The 16,590-nt window shown below is 30.6% G+C and overlaps 2 protein-coding genes across 2 annotated transcripts in view; one reads left to right on the forward strand and one right to left on the reverse strand.

Annotated features, from left to right (window-relative positions):
- Nucleotides 1–11,846, forward strand: part of LOC129223358 (flotillin-2-like) — a 29,334-nt gene extending 17,488 nt beyond the window's left edge. Inside the window, exons 5-9 of the mRNA XM_054857937.1 lie at nucleotides 1,574–1,693; nucleotides 2,105–2,319; nucleotides 9,131–9,314; nucleotides 10,042–10,188; nucleotides 10,803–11,846. Of these exons, the coding sequence (XP_054713912.1) occupies nucleotides 1,574–1,693; nucleotides 2,105–2,319; nucleotides 9,131–9,314; nucleotides 10,042–10,188; nucleotides 10,803–10,832 (696 nt within the window). The 3' untranslated portion in view covers nucleotides 10,833–11,846. The remainder of the gene's footprint in view (nucleotides 1–1,573; nucleotides 1,694–2,104; nucleotides 2,320–9,130; nucleotides 9,315–10,041; nucleotides 10,189–10,802) is intronic.
- Nucleotides 11,847–14,221: 2,375 nt separating this feature from the next.
- LOC129233671 (somatomedin-B and thrombospondin type-1 domain-containing protein-like) overlaps nucleotides 14,222–16,590 on the reverse strand; it is a 34,368-nt gene continuing 31,999 nt past the window's right edge. The window contains exon 4 of the mRNA XM_054867647.1: nucleotides 14,222–15,862. The gene's annotated coding sequence lies outside the window, so the exon portion shown is untranslated. The remainder of the gene's footprint in view (nucleotides 15,863–16,590) is intronic.

A 16,590-nucleotide genomic window follows, 5' to 3' on the forward strand; every position in this document is an offset into this window, starting at 1 on the left:
CAACTGGCTTAACTTGAACAATAATAACTTTTCATTGTGATGAACATCACCACAGCACGCGCTTGCAAAGTGGGGGCATCAACGAGGAAGCAATCCAAATACCCGACCTCACCAGAGAGGCTGGCAGCCAAAAACGTTATCAAAACATATGGACAAACACAAACACCAAACAGCACAAGCGAGAGGATGAGTGAGAGAGTGAGCTACGATCATCGGTCCGCATATTTATTGCCAGATCCGACCGTGCTCGTAGTAATGTGACGTTACCTCATTTGCATCTTGCAAAAATAGCTCAACTACGGAAACACACAGCTTGCAGGTTGCTCAATCCTTATCTTATTCGATATTCGGCACCTAACACCTCAACAGGTTATCTTACGTAATTGACACGTGCTCTGTCGGAAGTTTGCCAACTTCTGCCGAATGGCGGCAACCAATCATAGCGTGCCACTAATTTTCCCGATCACTTCCGATTCAAACTTAAACATTTGAGTATCGGTGGCAGGTGGATGGGATTCCCCATGCAAGGTTTTTCCGGAATGGCAAAAGGTAAGTTACAAATCTTTTTTTTTTCTTTAACAATATTGATAAAATCCTTCAAGAAACAAAAATAAAGGCATTTAGCCCAACAATTTTAAAGTACAGCTTTGAATTTAACTTAAAAATCTTTTACTGGTGATGTGAAAGACAACTTGGTGAAAGTCATATGAAGTTTTCAGTTCTTTTGCATATTTCACTGTAACAATACACCAGGGGTAATTTAGTGCTAAAATGCACTGGAGCACATTTTGGATACTGCTTTCCTGAAGATTTTTTTTTTCCGTTACAAAAAATTTGTCCGAATTCAAGATTCAGTTGGCACGCCGGTACTGGAAAGTTTATGAATTTCCCCCTACCACATAGCCATGTTCAAAATTATTTAGAGATTCAAGGGCATTTGTGGGTCCTAAAAGAAGCTCTTTACTGAAATTTCATTCTCAAAAATTTGCCCTTCACAAAAGCCTCATTTACAAACACAAGTTCTTAAAATTGTTAGCATGAAAACCCTTTTTTTTTTGCTTCCAATTTTTTCTATATTTTGTTTACTATTTTAATGTAAGTGTTGTAAGTTTTGCCTGAGAACCACTCTTTTTCCCGAGTTATGTGTTTTACATTATTCATGTTTATATGTTTTGTAAAAAAAACATTTTAAATTTTGAAGCTAATCTTGATTTTTATACTCATTATTGCAGAAAGTAATCAATGCTCTAGCCTAAGCTATTGTAGATGCAAAGCAATCTAAAGCTTCTTGTTCCATGGTTCAAATTCCATGGTTGGTTGAAGGGGGAAAAAAATAAACCTAATATGATACACATTTTTGTCTCCCTATGCTGGTTTTCCTCAACATGCATATTTAGACTAGGTAAAAGTAAATATAGCATGACTATGTTTATGATTTTTTAAACTGATTTCTTTTGTACAATATCATAATGATTAATTTATGTGTTAACTACCTAATGTCTAACCAATTAATTTTACACTCCAAATATGTTGAAAATGCATGTTTGATTGCTAATATATTATTTGGTCATAGGAAGCTGAATGTGAAAAGTCTGCTATGGATGTAAAATATGCAGCAAATACAAAAGTTGAAGATTCTCATCGAATGTATCAACTACAGAAATCCAATTTTGATGCAGAAGTAAACACTAAGGTAAAAAAAAGAAAACTGAATAAAGTTATTAATTTTTCTTGCATTATTTCTTTTTGTAACAAATAGATACCCATAGGCCCTTAAGAATTAAGGTGAACTTTATGTCAGTTTTGTCCCTCCCTTATGCTTATAAATAGTTTTAAAAAGGCATGTTTGAAAACAACCTTACTTTAGATACCAAAACAGTCAATACAAACAGTAAGTTTTATTATCAACCATAATATCAATAGAATTTCAAAAGCAATATGGTTTTGAAATTTTTATAAGTGACTTGCTTTGTAAGTACTGTAGGCAATCAATGAGTATGGTGTATACATAGATTGTAATGTTTCAGACAACAACTGCATTTATATTTATCATGTTCATTGTTCATATATTATACATGTAAATTTTTTACTTGTTTATTTTCAGAAAGCAGAGGCACAATTGGCATATGAGCTTCAGGCTGCTAAAATGAAGCAGAAAATTCGAAGTGAAGAGATAGAGATTGAAATTGTTGAGAGAAGAAAGCAAATTGCTATTCAAGAAAAGGAAATTCTCCGCAAAGAGAAAGAACTGGCTGCAACTGTGAGGTTGCCAGCAGAAGCGGAAGCTTTCCGTCTTGAAATGATTGCACAAGGCAAAAGGTTAAATTTAAAGTCTTTAACTTGAGAATGCACATTATTCTTTGATTTCACACTGTATTGTTTTTTTAAATCAGTCCAAAACATGTACATGCATTTTCTATTGCAAATTGTACCTCATTATTGTCTCACTTTGGTAAGACTGATGTAAAGGTAATCGTATTTCATTGAATTTAGTATGATCACTCTTGGTACCCCAGCTATTGCAGTGGATGGCCCTTCTGTTACATAGGTCTTGCTCCTTAAACCTAATATTCGCTCCAATTACATTCATATCTATATTTTTGGCCTCAGAGTAAGCAGCTTGTAGGCACAAGCAAATAAGTTCACGAAATCGAGATAGAAGCATTAAAATATAAAAAAAAAAAAAAAGTGGAGAAATGCTGTGTAGAACTAAAAAAAGGGGAGGAATGTCATCCACCTTTGTCTCCCTTCTAGTGTATCACTGAATATAAATACTTGATTATTGTATTTGTAGAATTCAACTAAATTAATTATTTAAGAATGGAAGACAAAAAGATGGAATCAAGAAAAAAAAACTTTTTTCGGAGTTTCAAAAATTTGTATTGTTAAAACAATACCCCTATAGCCTCACAGGTACCGCAGAAATATTTACTCAAATTAAAGAATGTTAAGGTGTCCAGCAGGAGGCTGTAACCTTTTCTTCAAAGCATTAATTTTTTCTATATATTTTTTAAAAATGTGAGGTAAATGTAAGAAATTATCAAACTGAAAAATATAAACAGCAAAGCAGGTAATTATCATTAAATAGAAATTTTTTCTCTCATGAAAATTTTTAAGTCTCTCAGTACTCAAAGATATGGATTTTTTCAAATTTAAGTTATTTTTTTCATTTTATATACATTATTTTTGACTAATTCATTCGCAAATGTTGATTTGAAAGTGTTTCCTGATGGTTTTTGAACATGATAGTTTATTTAAAATTAATGTGTTTATTAATTATTTATCTTTTAAAAATAATATATTTTAAAAGATAAGTAGAAAAAAATCATTCTTTTGAAGAAAATTAAAAATTTTAGGCCTCCTGCTGGACATTTAAGTATTTTTTAACTTGGTTAAATATTTTTGTGGTACTTGTGGGGCTAAAGGGGCACCATGAAATTTTGCACTTCCAAAAAAAGTTTTTTCAATTTGACCTAGTTCACGGTGCTGGTCACACTTTCCGGGTCAAGTTCTCACAGGTTGCCGTTGTTCAAATTACAATGGTGGACATAATTATAAACTCAGAAAATTTTTATTTTGATTTAATTATAGCTTAACTCAATTTAACTTTTTTTCACTAAAGTAAAGATGAAAGGTTAAAAGAATAGTTCTAAAAGTAGTACAACCCATCAGTTAAATTAAAAAGTTAATGAAATTCGAGAATTTGAAAATTTAATATCATTACGTAAATTTATCATTACATGAAACCTGGACAAAAGCAGAAACTCAAACGTAAAAAATCCAGGATTACAATAAAATTTTCTTTGAAAATGATTTAAAGCCATAGAATGAATAAATGTTGCCATCAGTGATTGCTAAATATTTTGTTTTTGAAAATTAATGAGAAAGATTGAAATGCACTACTAGACAAAATTATAAACTCAAGACCTTTCTCATTTTTTCAATCATAATTTAACCTAGTTTAATTTTATTTTTTATTTAATAAAACAAATAACACAATTTAAATGCTCAACTTTAATATGTATATAAATAAACTTTAAGGGCTCTTGTGTATTATATCCTAAGTTTTGGATTTTCTCATCATTAACTTCTTTTCTGAAGAATAAAATAAAAACATTCTTGTCATTAGCTACTGCTTATTTTCTTTATAATTATGTCAGACGAAAAAATGCCACTGAATAAAAAAAATAATAAGCAGTTATTTTCATTTTAGACGATGTTTTCTCCTCACAGTTTAATTTTTCTTTATTATTCAAGTAAAACTTTTTATCATCTGTTTTCATGTTCAGAGTGATTTGAGCTTTTTTTACTGCAAGTTTTTTGTTCTGTTGAGACGTTAAGTTCTTCGTGCTTTGGTATTCATTGAGTTTTGAAATGCCTCAAGGTTTAAAACTTACAGAGCAACAAGTAGGAAAAATTGTGGCCTACAGAGATGCTGGTAAAAACCCAGCACCAAATTCCCTATTTAATTAAATGCTCCCAAGGGGCAGTAAAAAATGTACTGAAGGATCCCCAAAGTTATGGAAAACGAAAAAGGATGGGGAGGCATTCAAAACTAACTAAGAGATCGAAGATATATTTTACGCGCAGCATTAAACACTGGAGCTTCTTCCAGCAAAATTCTGAAGACTTTAAAACTCAAGGTAAGCTCTAGGACAGTTAAAAGAGTTCTACAACAAGCTCAGAATATGAAGTGGAGAAAAATGAAAACACAGCCAAAACTGGAGGTTTGACATATTACTGAAAGACTTCAGTTTGCACTGAGACATATGCCTTGGGGGGGGGGGGGGGGGGGAATGTGGAATTCAGTTGTTGGTTCCAATGAAAAAAAATTCAACTTGGATGGTCCAGATGGCTTGAGATACTACTGACATGACATTAGAAAAAAAAGAACAACACATATTTAGCCGAAACTTTAGTGGAGGTTCTGTAATGGTTTGGGCTGGTTTCTCCCAGCATGGTAAAGCAGGATTGGCATTTCTTAATGGAAGACAGAATGCTGAAGATTACCAATTAATGCTGGAAGACCAGTACCAAACCACTGAGGAATTAAAAAGGGCAATACTTTCATAATGGAACCGTATGCCACTGCAGCTGTTGGAAACTCTTGTGAAATTTATGCCCAGCCCCATATTCGAGGTAGTTCAGAAAAATGGTGGCTCAACTCGTTTTTAAAAGTTAGTAGTTTACACTGATGGCTAGATTTAATGCACTGTTTATTTTTTTCAATATTTCATTTCAAATATTGATTTTTTTTTTCAATTTATCCATGTTAATAGCAAAATTAAATTTTCCTAAATCTATGCTTTTGTTTTACTAAAGTAATTGCAAATGTAACTTAATTAAACTCAAAAAATTTTTTAAATTTTGTCAGCTTATAATTGTGTTTATGCAGTATCGTAAGTTTGTAATTTCGTAATTCAGCATCGGTTAATTTTTGGACATTAAATGATCAAGTATTTGGAATAAAATTCTAGCAAACTTCAGAGTTTCTTACTTTTGAGTTGATACTTTTGTTCAAGTTTAATGTTTTATTAAGACATTAATGTTGAGAATTTTTTTTAATTAAGTTATTTATTTTATAAAGTTTATGAGTTACACTGAATTTAGGACTATTTAGTCCAGTGATTCCCAAACTGGGGGCGATCGCCCCCAAAGGGGCGATCAAACTCCTCTAGGGGGCGATACATTTCTGGGGGGCGATAGGGGGGGGCACCGGTATTCGGATACCTGGTAATGGGAAATTCTTGACCCTTCAAAAAAATTATTTATTAAAACAAATCGGTACACAATTCAGAAATATCTTTCAGAATACCTATATTGTGTAATACCGAACCAAGCATATGGCACGTCAAATCAAAGTAAGTCGTTCCCAGAAAATAAGGCATGTATGATTTATAGCCCAATCAAATCTGTTCGAATAAAAAAAAATCCCAAAAGCGAAAAATAATATCTTTTATTTTGTTGCCGTTTTCACGAGGAAGAAAAAAAAAATCTTGTAAGCACTGTCTGACCGTTGGGGCCAGCATATATTTAACGCCTAAAAAGTGGATGGATATGTGTAGGAATGGATTTTTGCATTTGCTTATCAGTTGTCATTCAGGATCTTGCAATCAGCGCATAGACCTCCTTACGTACTTCTATTGTTTGATTTAATTTAGTGAATTTCTGTTTAATTGTGCGTGTTTCTTAGTGTGGAAGTTCGATATTGAAGTCTTCAAAAAAGTAGTACCAGCAGAAGTATTCGGCAGAGTATTTAAAATTTGGTTTTGTTACGTCACTGCAGTTTCCGTATTGTCTTTTGTGCGATAAAACATTTTCTAGCAATGAAGTCTTCGCGAATGAAAGAGCATTTGTCAAGAGTACATTGTGACAAAGTAAATAAACCTCTTAGTTATTTTCAAGATATCAAAATAAAAGCGGATAAACGGCCAAAGGTGGGCGAATTACTTAGAAGACAAGCAACAGATCTTGACAAAAGGCTTCTTGCGAAGTGTCTCTTTTGATAGCAAAATATGGTAAGCCTCATATGATTGGCGAATCTCTTATTCTACCGGCTGCCAAAAAAATAGTTGAACAAGTAAGGTGTGGTAGGCAATCCTCTAATTTTTTAGGTTCAGCCTACTATATTATATAACTTTTAAGTTTTTCCCAATTGAGACTGATCAAAAGGGCCATTATGCTCTACCATCAATGACGACAGCCTGCGGCAAGCGCGCCATCCGAATGAAGTCCCCCTGAGTAACAACACAGTTTCCAGGAGAATGGATGAAATGACTGCTGACGTTGAGTCCAAACTCATAAATGTTTTGGAACAAAATAAATTTGCACTACAGATTGATGAATCAACTGTGACAGATAACAGAGCTATTTTATTAGCTTACGTGAGGTTTATTAATGAGCTGAAAGAGATAACTGAGGAAATGTTCGCCAGAACTTTGATTACTGATACAAAGGGATCGTCGATTTTTAAAGTGGTGAAGGATTATTTTGAAGAAAAAGAAATTTCATTGACGAATGTAAGTGCTTGCGCAGCAGATGGTACCCCTGCCATGGCGGGTCATCATATTGGGTTTCTTGCACACCTTAAAAAAGAAGTGCCAGAAGTGATTACCATCCATTGTGTCATTCATCGTCAACACTTGGCTGCAAAAAAATTGAGTGGAGTTTTACATGAAACCTTACAATCAGTCATTACTGGTATTAATAAGATCAAAGCTAATTCTCTCAATGATTGCCTGTTTCGAGAGCTTTGCCATGAAAATGATGAAAAATTCGAACGCTTGCTTTTACATGTGTCTGTGAGATGGCTTTCCAAAGGAAACTGCGCCGTTTCTTTGAATTATTCGACTCTGTAGCTGAGTTTCTCGACTTGCATGATCCTGCTTTAAGTAAGAATTTGAAACAGCGCAAATTGGAGCTTGCGTATCTTACAGATATTTTTGAAAAAAATGAACGAAGTCAACATTTAGCTTCAATGAAACAAGATGAACCTCATCCAAAAGCATAATTTCAGCATTCATTGCCAAATTCGAAATCCACAAGGCAAATATTGGCCGTAAAGAATTTATCCTGTTTCCGACTCTAAAAAGAAGTTTAATCGTGGATGAGGAACTTCCTGAAGAAAAATTTTTAATTTTTATTGATCACCTTGATCAGTTAAAAAAGAACATGGAATAAAGGTTTGCAAATTTGATCAACTTACAAATTCCTGACTGGATTTTAAACCCATTAAGTTTTGAAGATGTGGATGAACTGGAAAACTCTTTGCAGACAGAGTTTACGGACTTGAAATTTGATTGTGAATCAAAAATTACTTTCAAGCAACGCGGTTACGAACTTGCCTGGGTGAAGCTTATGAGTATTTACCCACAACTTTGGAAAAAAGTTGAACAGCTCCTCATTTCATTCCCTTCAACATATTTAGTTGAAAGGGGATTTTAGCTCTGTAGTGCAGCTTCTCACGAAGCAAAGAAATAGATTGGATATCTGTCTCAAAGGGGACCTCAGATTAAATCTCACTAATATAAAGCCAGACATCAAAGCTTTAATGGAGTTCCATCAAGCACAAGGCAGCCATTAAAAAGGTAAAAAAGAACAAATCTTAACAGTTAAAATTTTAAATTTTTTCCGGATTTCAATTTAAAGAAAAAGCATGTTACTGAAAAATGTAGCATTCTTATTTTTGCTAAGTATGTAAATGACGGTTAATTAAAGCACTTCATTACGTTTTTTCTTTTTTGGGGGGAGGGGGAGGGGAAGGGATTAAGAATAAAAAAATTCAGGTTTAAAGCTAATTATTGCTTTATCATGCACTTTTTGAAGCTTTAAACTGAAATTAGGTGTTCAGTAACATTAATCTTCACTAAAATCAGCGCCATCTAATTTGTGTTTTTAAGGGAAGAACGTGGGAGGGGGGGGGCGATAAGTGTAATTTAACTTCTGAAAGGGACGATGGGCCAAAAAAGGTTGGGAACCACTGATTTAGTCAGTTATTTATCTTTACTGGAACAAAAATTTTTTTAACTGAGTTAAATTATAATTGAAAAATTGGATAAAAAAAGAGTTTATAATTTTGTCCAGCGATGCATTTATATGTTTCTCATTAATTTCCAAAAACAAAACTTTTAGCAATCACTGATGGCAACATTTATTCATTCTACATCGCTAAATTAACATTTTTGAATGAAACTTTCTCGTAATCTTGGATTTTTTACCTTTGAGTTTATACTTTTGTCCATGTTTCACGTAATAATAAAATATTAAATTTAAAAATTTTTTAATTTCATGAATTTTTTAATTTAATTGATAAGATGTACTAATTTTAGAACTATTTCTTCAACTATTCATCTTAACTTCAATGAAAATAATTTAAACTGAATCATGTTATAATTGAAACAAGAAAAAAAAAGTGAGTCTATAATTTCACCACTGTATATGAAACTTTTTTTGCAATTATTTTGATATAAAAAGGAAAAATGTAAGCAAGTATGTGACTTGAAACATCATTTTTTTTAAACAGCCTGATGTATATATATATATATATATTCATACATATGTATATGTATGCACATAATACATACAAAATTATAGAATTTTCCATGTGTTCATCATGTTATTTGAATTTCAGGACACAAACTATGGATGTTGCTAGAGCTGATGCGGAGAAGATAAAAATGCTTGGTGCAGCTGAGGCCTATGCTATTGAAGCAGTGGGAAAAGCTGAAGCTGAGCAAATGAGGATGAAAGCTGCTGCATACAAGCAGTATGGAGATGCTGCTGTCATGAGTTTAGTGTTGGAGTCATTACCAAAGGTTTGTATTATTATAATTAAATTAAAGTATTTTCACTGTATAAAAGAAGTTTTCCTATCTGGAGCTACCCATCGCGTTCTCACGAACCTTATAAGCAAAAACAGCCCTTAAATATTGCATTGTATTAATTGTTCATAAAAATACTTAAGGTTTTTGTTTAAGTCTGCCATTTTCTTGTAGTGCCTTAAAACGTGTTGAAAATGTAAAAATCTTCCTAATGTTTAAATGTGTTTTTATTTTAGAAAATTTGTTGCATGCACAACATCTGGAACTTTAAATGTAATATCCTTCATACAGCTTTAAGAATATTGAATTGACATTAAAAGGTGCTTAAATATTTCGGCAAGTTTTGATTGAAAGCCCTGTTGTTTCACAGCTGGATACTATTGTGGTGTATTTGAGTCATTTATTCAAGAACTCAGTGCACTTAAAAACATTTTTAAATAACAAGGAAACACATCCGTAATCTTTTTTTTATTTTTCATTAAAATTTTACTACATGAATTAAAATGGAAAGAAAGTTGATGTAAGTATCTCGATTTTCTGCGCAAAAAAATTTTACTTTACCATCGTACATTACATCCAATCAATTCACTATGGGGGGGGGGGAAATCCATAAAACTTCTGATAGCTTCTTGAAATAAATGAACCATTTTCATCTAGCATGCCTTTTGTCAAATTCATATTGCTGAACAGTCATCAAATTTTGACTTTTTTTATTTTCTAGATTGCTGCTGAGGTAGCAGCACCTTTAGCTAAAACTGATGAAATAGTTCTCCTTGGAGGAAGCGACCGTGTTACTGATGAAGTTTCAAAGTTAGTGAGTCAACTGCCACCAACCGTTCAAGCCTTAACAGGAGTTGATTTAACCAAAGTAAGTTTTTGGAATTCTTTAAATGTGTGACTGCTTTTAATTTTATTGGATTAATTTAAACACATTTAATAAACAGTGTGCAGCAAGCTTCCAAAAATATCTGTTTAGTTAAAATAAATCATATTTTCCGTTACACAATGTTACAGATGCAAATAATAATCTTTTGGAGATTATTCCCATGTACATATTGTATATGTAAGTGTTATCTGATTTTTAGCGAAGCATAAGAAGAGAGAATCATTTCTGCAGCAGCTAGTCTAGTTGTCATACTATAGTTGGGGCTAAGCTAACTTGGCAGCATGGTAATGCTGCGATTAGGTTCTGCATAGCCTTAACAATGTTACCAGGTTACGTTTACCCCCAGTATAGACTTGGTTATACTTTCTTTTCTCTTGCGAATTGTGGTGTTTATTTTATGTCACTTTATGTGTTTCATATTAATAATGGTTGCAGTTTATTAAAAAGAAAAAACATGAGCTTTTTACATTCTTTTTTTAGAATTGTGAACATTATATATATATACCTTTTGTTTCTTTTTAATTCCATTACTGATGCCCCCCCCCCCAAAAAAAGTAATGGCTCCTGACCCTGACCTTTTTCTTTTTTTTTTACAGGTTGTCAACAAATTTGTTGCTTCAAAATGAAAAATATTACAAAGACAATGGATGTACACATTTGCTTGCATCTTAAGTGCACTATAACTGATACTTTTTTACGAAACTTGCGCTCTATTTTTTGTACATAATTGTGTTTGATAAGCAGTTTTAATCTTTATGAAATGTCAAAATGTTGTTTCTATGGTTTTAAATATTTTGCTCTATGTGTGTGCTTAAATATCTCATGTCAAATGATCACAAATTCATCCAAAAATCTCTTTTAGTTCTAGTAATAACTTTCAAAATATTTTTTAATAAAGAGAAAAAAAAACATTTTGATGAAAGCTGTTTTATTTTATTTTATTCTTATTTTTTTTGTCCAGAAATAAAATTCTGTTATTTAGCAGGCTAAGCCAAAAAATTTTTATCAAATGGTTTTAGTTAAATTCTTTCTTTTACTTTAAGAAATGTTACAACTTAAAATGGTAGCCTGCCTATCTATAAACTTGGTCTGCTCATGAAAGGGTTTTTCTTTTGACTTTTAGGTTTTACTTATTTTCTATTCTCAAAGTATGAATTAATAACTTTCACTGAAATAAATGTTTTCGGATATTTTTTTTCCTCCCTAAATATTGATTGATTACTTTACTTATCTGATTTATGTTCAAATTTTATGAAATTAAAAGAGTATGTAGCAAAAAGAGACTGACGCCTCCTATTGTAAATTATACAGCATATCCGTTATCGAAAATTGTGATGGTGTTTAAAAAATCATATAAAAAATAAAGTTTTGAATTGTTATTTACTAAATATTTACCATCATATTAATTTTCAACGAAATAATTTTGCATAATTCTACCTCTACAAAAAAATCTGGTTAATAAAAGAATCAATTTTGTGTCATTAATAGTTTCTTTATGAGTAAATTATGTCACCATAAATGTTTCCCTATTTGATACATTTTTTCTCTTCAGCAGCAAAAATTTATTTTCCTCTCCTGATCTAAAAAAAAACTTTCAAGAGTATATCAGTCAATTGTAATTTGTGTAAACATGAGGTATATTTTCGTCATTCCACTATATATATATTATATATATATATATTTTTTTTTTTTTTGGTTCAGAAGGAACATTGTTCATACTTAACTTTCATAAACAATTCAAATAAAAGACTAGTTTATTTTTGCTTTATAATTTTTTAAACGGTTACCAAAACAAAAAAAAAAAATAAATAAATCATTTTCTATAAAATAGTTACCTCATCAACTTTCCCACATATTTGCATCATAAAAAAGCTGCTTACTGTTTATCACATAAGTGTTCCACTTAATACACATTTTGTATCTTATCTGATAGAGCAAAGCATTGTCTTTGGAAACATTTTGTGGGCTTTTTGAAGCTTTCAGCTTTGTGTTGTCAAAATGGGGCAGGAATGCATGAAGCCCAATTCTAAATATACCTTTTACCGGAACAGTAATTCTGAGTTCTTGTTATTTTACAAGTTTTGCTGCAAGAGTTATTGTTGTTATTATTATTATTGATAACCCAAGAATATAATGTTTATCATTAAAGCACACGCTGACTCAAACTATACTTCTATTTAGAAGACATTTGTTGCCAACGTTTTAAGTGTTGTGCTCAATGAAAGCACAAAAAATAACTTCTGTTGGGAACCATACTAACAAAACAACAGGTTTATTATTTGCTATTGTATTTTAGAGACCACTGTATTTTTATTTCATCGTTTCTCTAAACTTTTTCTTTATTCTCCCTTGAATTTCCTCATTTTCTAGCAACTTGGATGTTGTGATATTATAACAAATCAATTTTGTTTTGATTCTATGCTTTATTATTCAAAACAGAAAATTTGTTGCACAGTTTTGTTTAAAAAATTCTTTGTGCTTGTTTGAACTTTGCACTGAATAAACTTTTTAGAAAGAGATATATTATACCCTAATTGTTTATTTATGCTTTATTGATGTTGCAGCACCTTGATTTATAAATACAAATGTTTAATTTTGTTGTGTGCTTTTTTAGTTTATTTTGTTATTGATTTACAGTTTTTTTTAATGATATGACATCAATGGTGACAAGAGATTTGATATTCTTCAAATAAAGTCTCCAATTAAACATATTACTTGGATATGTTCTGAAATCTTAATTATATTAGGATTAATGTATCGATTCTAAATACGTTAGAATTTAATGTATTCTTACCCTCAGTGAGTTAAATTTAATTTTTAAATCCTTTTGTAAAAACTAAATTAACTCAAAGTGAATAATCCCTAAAGTATTTTTTTTAATTGCCAAAGATTAAAAGTGCCATATATATTATTTGTTGATGAATATTTCTTGAGCCCAATGTTTATTATGACAGTTTTTGTGCAAAATTATTACAAACAAAGCTACTCACCATCAGCTCTTTGAAGAAGTGAATGAATGAAAAACTGAACTTTGGGGAAAATGTTAATAAGTTCCTACTAATGTTTTTTTTAAACTTTTTTCTTCTTAACATGGATGGTACTAGGTCAATAACTAGCTTCTTATCAGTGATGGTACTTTGTTAAAAAGAGATTTTAAAATTCAGTTAAAAGGTGAGAAATAAAAATGGTCAAGGTATTAGTTTTTTTTTTCGCTGTAAAAGTTAAAAGATAATGAATTTATCCAAAAACTAAGTGCCAATACAATTGTAAAAGTATCTAAAAACTGGTACGTTACCAAAGATTTTTAAAAAATAGGGTTCTAATTAGTGAAGCCTTACACAGTTTAGTTTTTTTGTACATTTCAATAAATATTGTATTTTCATGACAAAATAATGAGTACCTCATTTGCATAATAATAAATGAGTAGTTCACTTTAAGCAACATGATTTTTCCGCTATCTAAACTGATTTATCTAAGAAATGGAAAAAGTTTGCGTAAAAGTATTTGAATTTCATTTTTGTAAATTACTTATTTTTGCAATTAATGTATAAAAATGTACATGTATGTATCTATATTATTTTAAAAATATTTTAAAGTTTTAATTCGGTTTGTATTGTTTAGTTTTGCCAGCTACAAAATGAAGTGTTTTGCACAGTTTGTAAAATGTCCATATTTAAACATTTCATGCAAAAATTTTAGCTTCATATATTTGCATAAATATTTTCGTTACACAGATGCAAACCTTACTATTTTTAAATTGCTTAGTAGGTTGCTCATAATTTGTGTGAAAAGTATATTTATACACATGTTCATACTTATTTCTTTTATAATGTATTTAAATTTTTGTTTTAATTTCATGTACAGTGCCTTTAAATGTTTTGCATATATGTGTATTCTGTTCTTAAAAATACATGTTTTACTTGTGTGTCAGTAGTTTTTTACTTAGTATATCACAATTGCCTCATACAAAACATTTTATAAACATTTTATTTAGACACCTTACATACCATTGGATAAAATGAGAACTTGTAAAATAAAAATGCTACATGTTGATGCTGAATAACATATAAGTACAAAAAAAAAAAAAAAAAATGTATTTTTATTATGGAAACATAGAAATTCATAGATTTATTTTCTGTGAAGAGCTTCATTTTTATTTGAATTTAATTGTGTTTTAACTTCAAAAAAAAAAATCATTGGGATATATTTTAAAATTTGAAACATTTAGTTTTAAAACTTTAATAAGATTTTCCATCATGAGTTGGAAATAAGGAAGTTTTTTTCATTGAAAATTGGGGTTTGTTTCTTGAATGTATTTAATTATAATTCTGGTCATAAATGTAAGATTTATTTCAAATGATCTAACTGAAATGCAGAATTTTATTAGTGCAGTTTGCTAACATTTGATAAATCAATCTTTTTTTTTAGAAAAGCATATTTATAAAAATATATATAGCATACAGTATAAAATGCAATTTAAAAAAATATATTTAGAAGTTGACTAAGTATCACAATCTTAAGTGCAGTTGTAAATTTTTATCATAACATTCTGTTGAAAATAACACAATTTTTATTTGCATAAAACAATGTATGAAAATCCAATATTCATGAATTTTGTTTTACTTTAATCAGAAATATCTGACTAGATAGTGCAAAGGAAAAAGCATTTAGTCATGCAGTATTGCAATGTTTAGAGAATATATATCACACTTAGGGGAATGTAGGGCGCAGTGAAATGGTGGAATATTTACTCTTTCTATTTTTTGTGCCACCTATCTGGTAATATTTTAACCATGTCGTAGCACTTGTCTATTCCCGTTACGAAAAAGTTATCCCAAAAGGTCAAAACATGTAATAATCCAAGCAATTTTCAAAAATTGAAACTTACATTGTTAAATTTTATGGTAAATAAACTTTTTTCCCTTTTTTTGTTATTAAAAAATGATAAAGTTTTAATATGAATCGATACCTATTAAAATTCAGTGCAATATTTATTTAATATTAAGCTTGTTCTTATTTTAAATATTTTGTAAAATTAGTCAAGCCCATCATTTAGAGGGGTCAGGAGGGGCAATTGACCCCCCTTCTGTAGCTTTGAGAAATTAATGGAGTGAATTTGGCTATTTTTCGGTGTGATTTGCATTGAGTTTACAACCTTTGACTTCATTTTTCTTTACTAATTCAATCATTTATTGAAGAACTTACCTATGCATTTGTTAATTTATTACATTCCATTGTTTAATAATTCACTTATGTATTCATTCTTTCACTATTTTATTCACTTATTTATTTTTCTCATATGCATATTAAATATTTTAGTCATTTATTTCTTTATCGGATCATTACTATTCATTCTTTTCCTTTCTCATTCATTCATTTGATCAAAAATATTTTTAATAACAAAAAAAAAAACAAACTATTTTATTGGAAAAGTATTTATTTTTCGCTTTGCCCCATGAAAAAACGAGTGATCATTTTTCCCTTTTTTATGAAGGTACAAATTTATTACCAAAAATAAAAAACAATGTTTGTCAATTGCAAGTTTTATAAAATACATTGTTCTTTCTTTCTGTACCGTAATTTTTAAAACAAATTTCCAATTTGTTCATTTTGAAAAAAGTAAGTCAGCTCAACTATTTCACTTTGCCCTCATTCCCTGTTCATAGCTGCCAAGTGCTCCGTTTTTCCCGGAGTTTCTCCGATTTTTATTGCGTACTCCGAAAATCCGATTTATTCCAAAAAACTCCGTTTTTTGACTTTGCTTGTACACTTTTCGATTTCTGAGGAAAAAGAAGAAATTTCTCTATCCTGGAAGGTAGGAATTGTGCACAAACTCAACAGAAGAAGAGGCAATTTTATGCCCTGGAAGCATTAGTGTCAAGATAAACACTGAGTGGGAGCGCTAATCGATCGGAGAACATCGTTTTTTCATTGAGCATTTCAGCTACGTGCAAAACGTAGCCGCCATGTTTGGTCATTCAGAAGATGGAAGTAGACGATGCTTAAGTGCTTTCGTTTTCAAAGACAAAGCAGAATTGGGGGTTTCTTTTAACTGCAAACTAATGAAAATCAGCAAAATGTGCTGCAAATGTTTTTTTTTTTTTTGGTTATTTTTAATAATTTTATTGAGAAATGAAAACAAGTATACTATTTAAAATTTCATCTCATCCCTATTGCTTTGGACACGAATGTGCTAAAGATTCTCAATTAAATTGTAGTTTCATGGGGATTTTTTATTTTCAAATTATTTTCATGCAACAAATTCAAAATTTTATATCTGAATTTTTGACTTAGTCGCCATATTTGGTCATTTGCGAGATTTAAGTACACAAAACTCTTAAAGTAGCCAAGTTTTCGAAATCGGAATTAGATGTTTATTGCAAT

This window comes from Uloborus diversus, chromosome 1, assembly GCF_026930045.1.
Source record: "Uloborus diversus isolate 005 chromosome 1, Udiv.v.3.1, whole genome shotgun sequence".
NCBI classification, from domain to species: Eukaryota; Metazoa; Arthropoda; class Arachnida; order Araneae; family Uloboridae; genus Uloborus; species Uloborus diversus.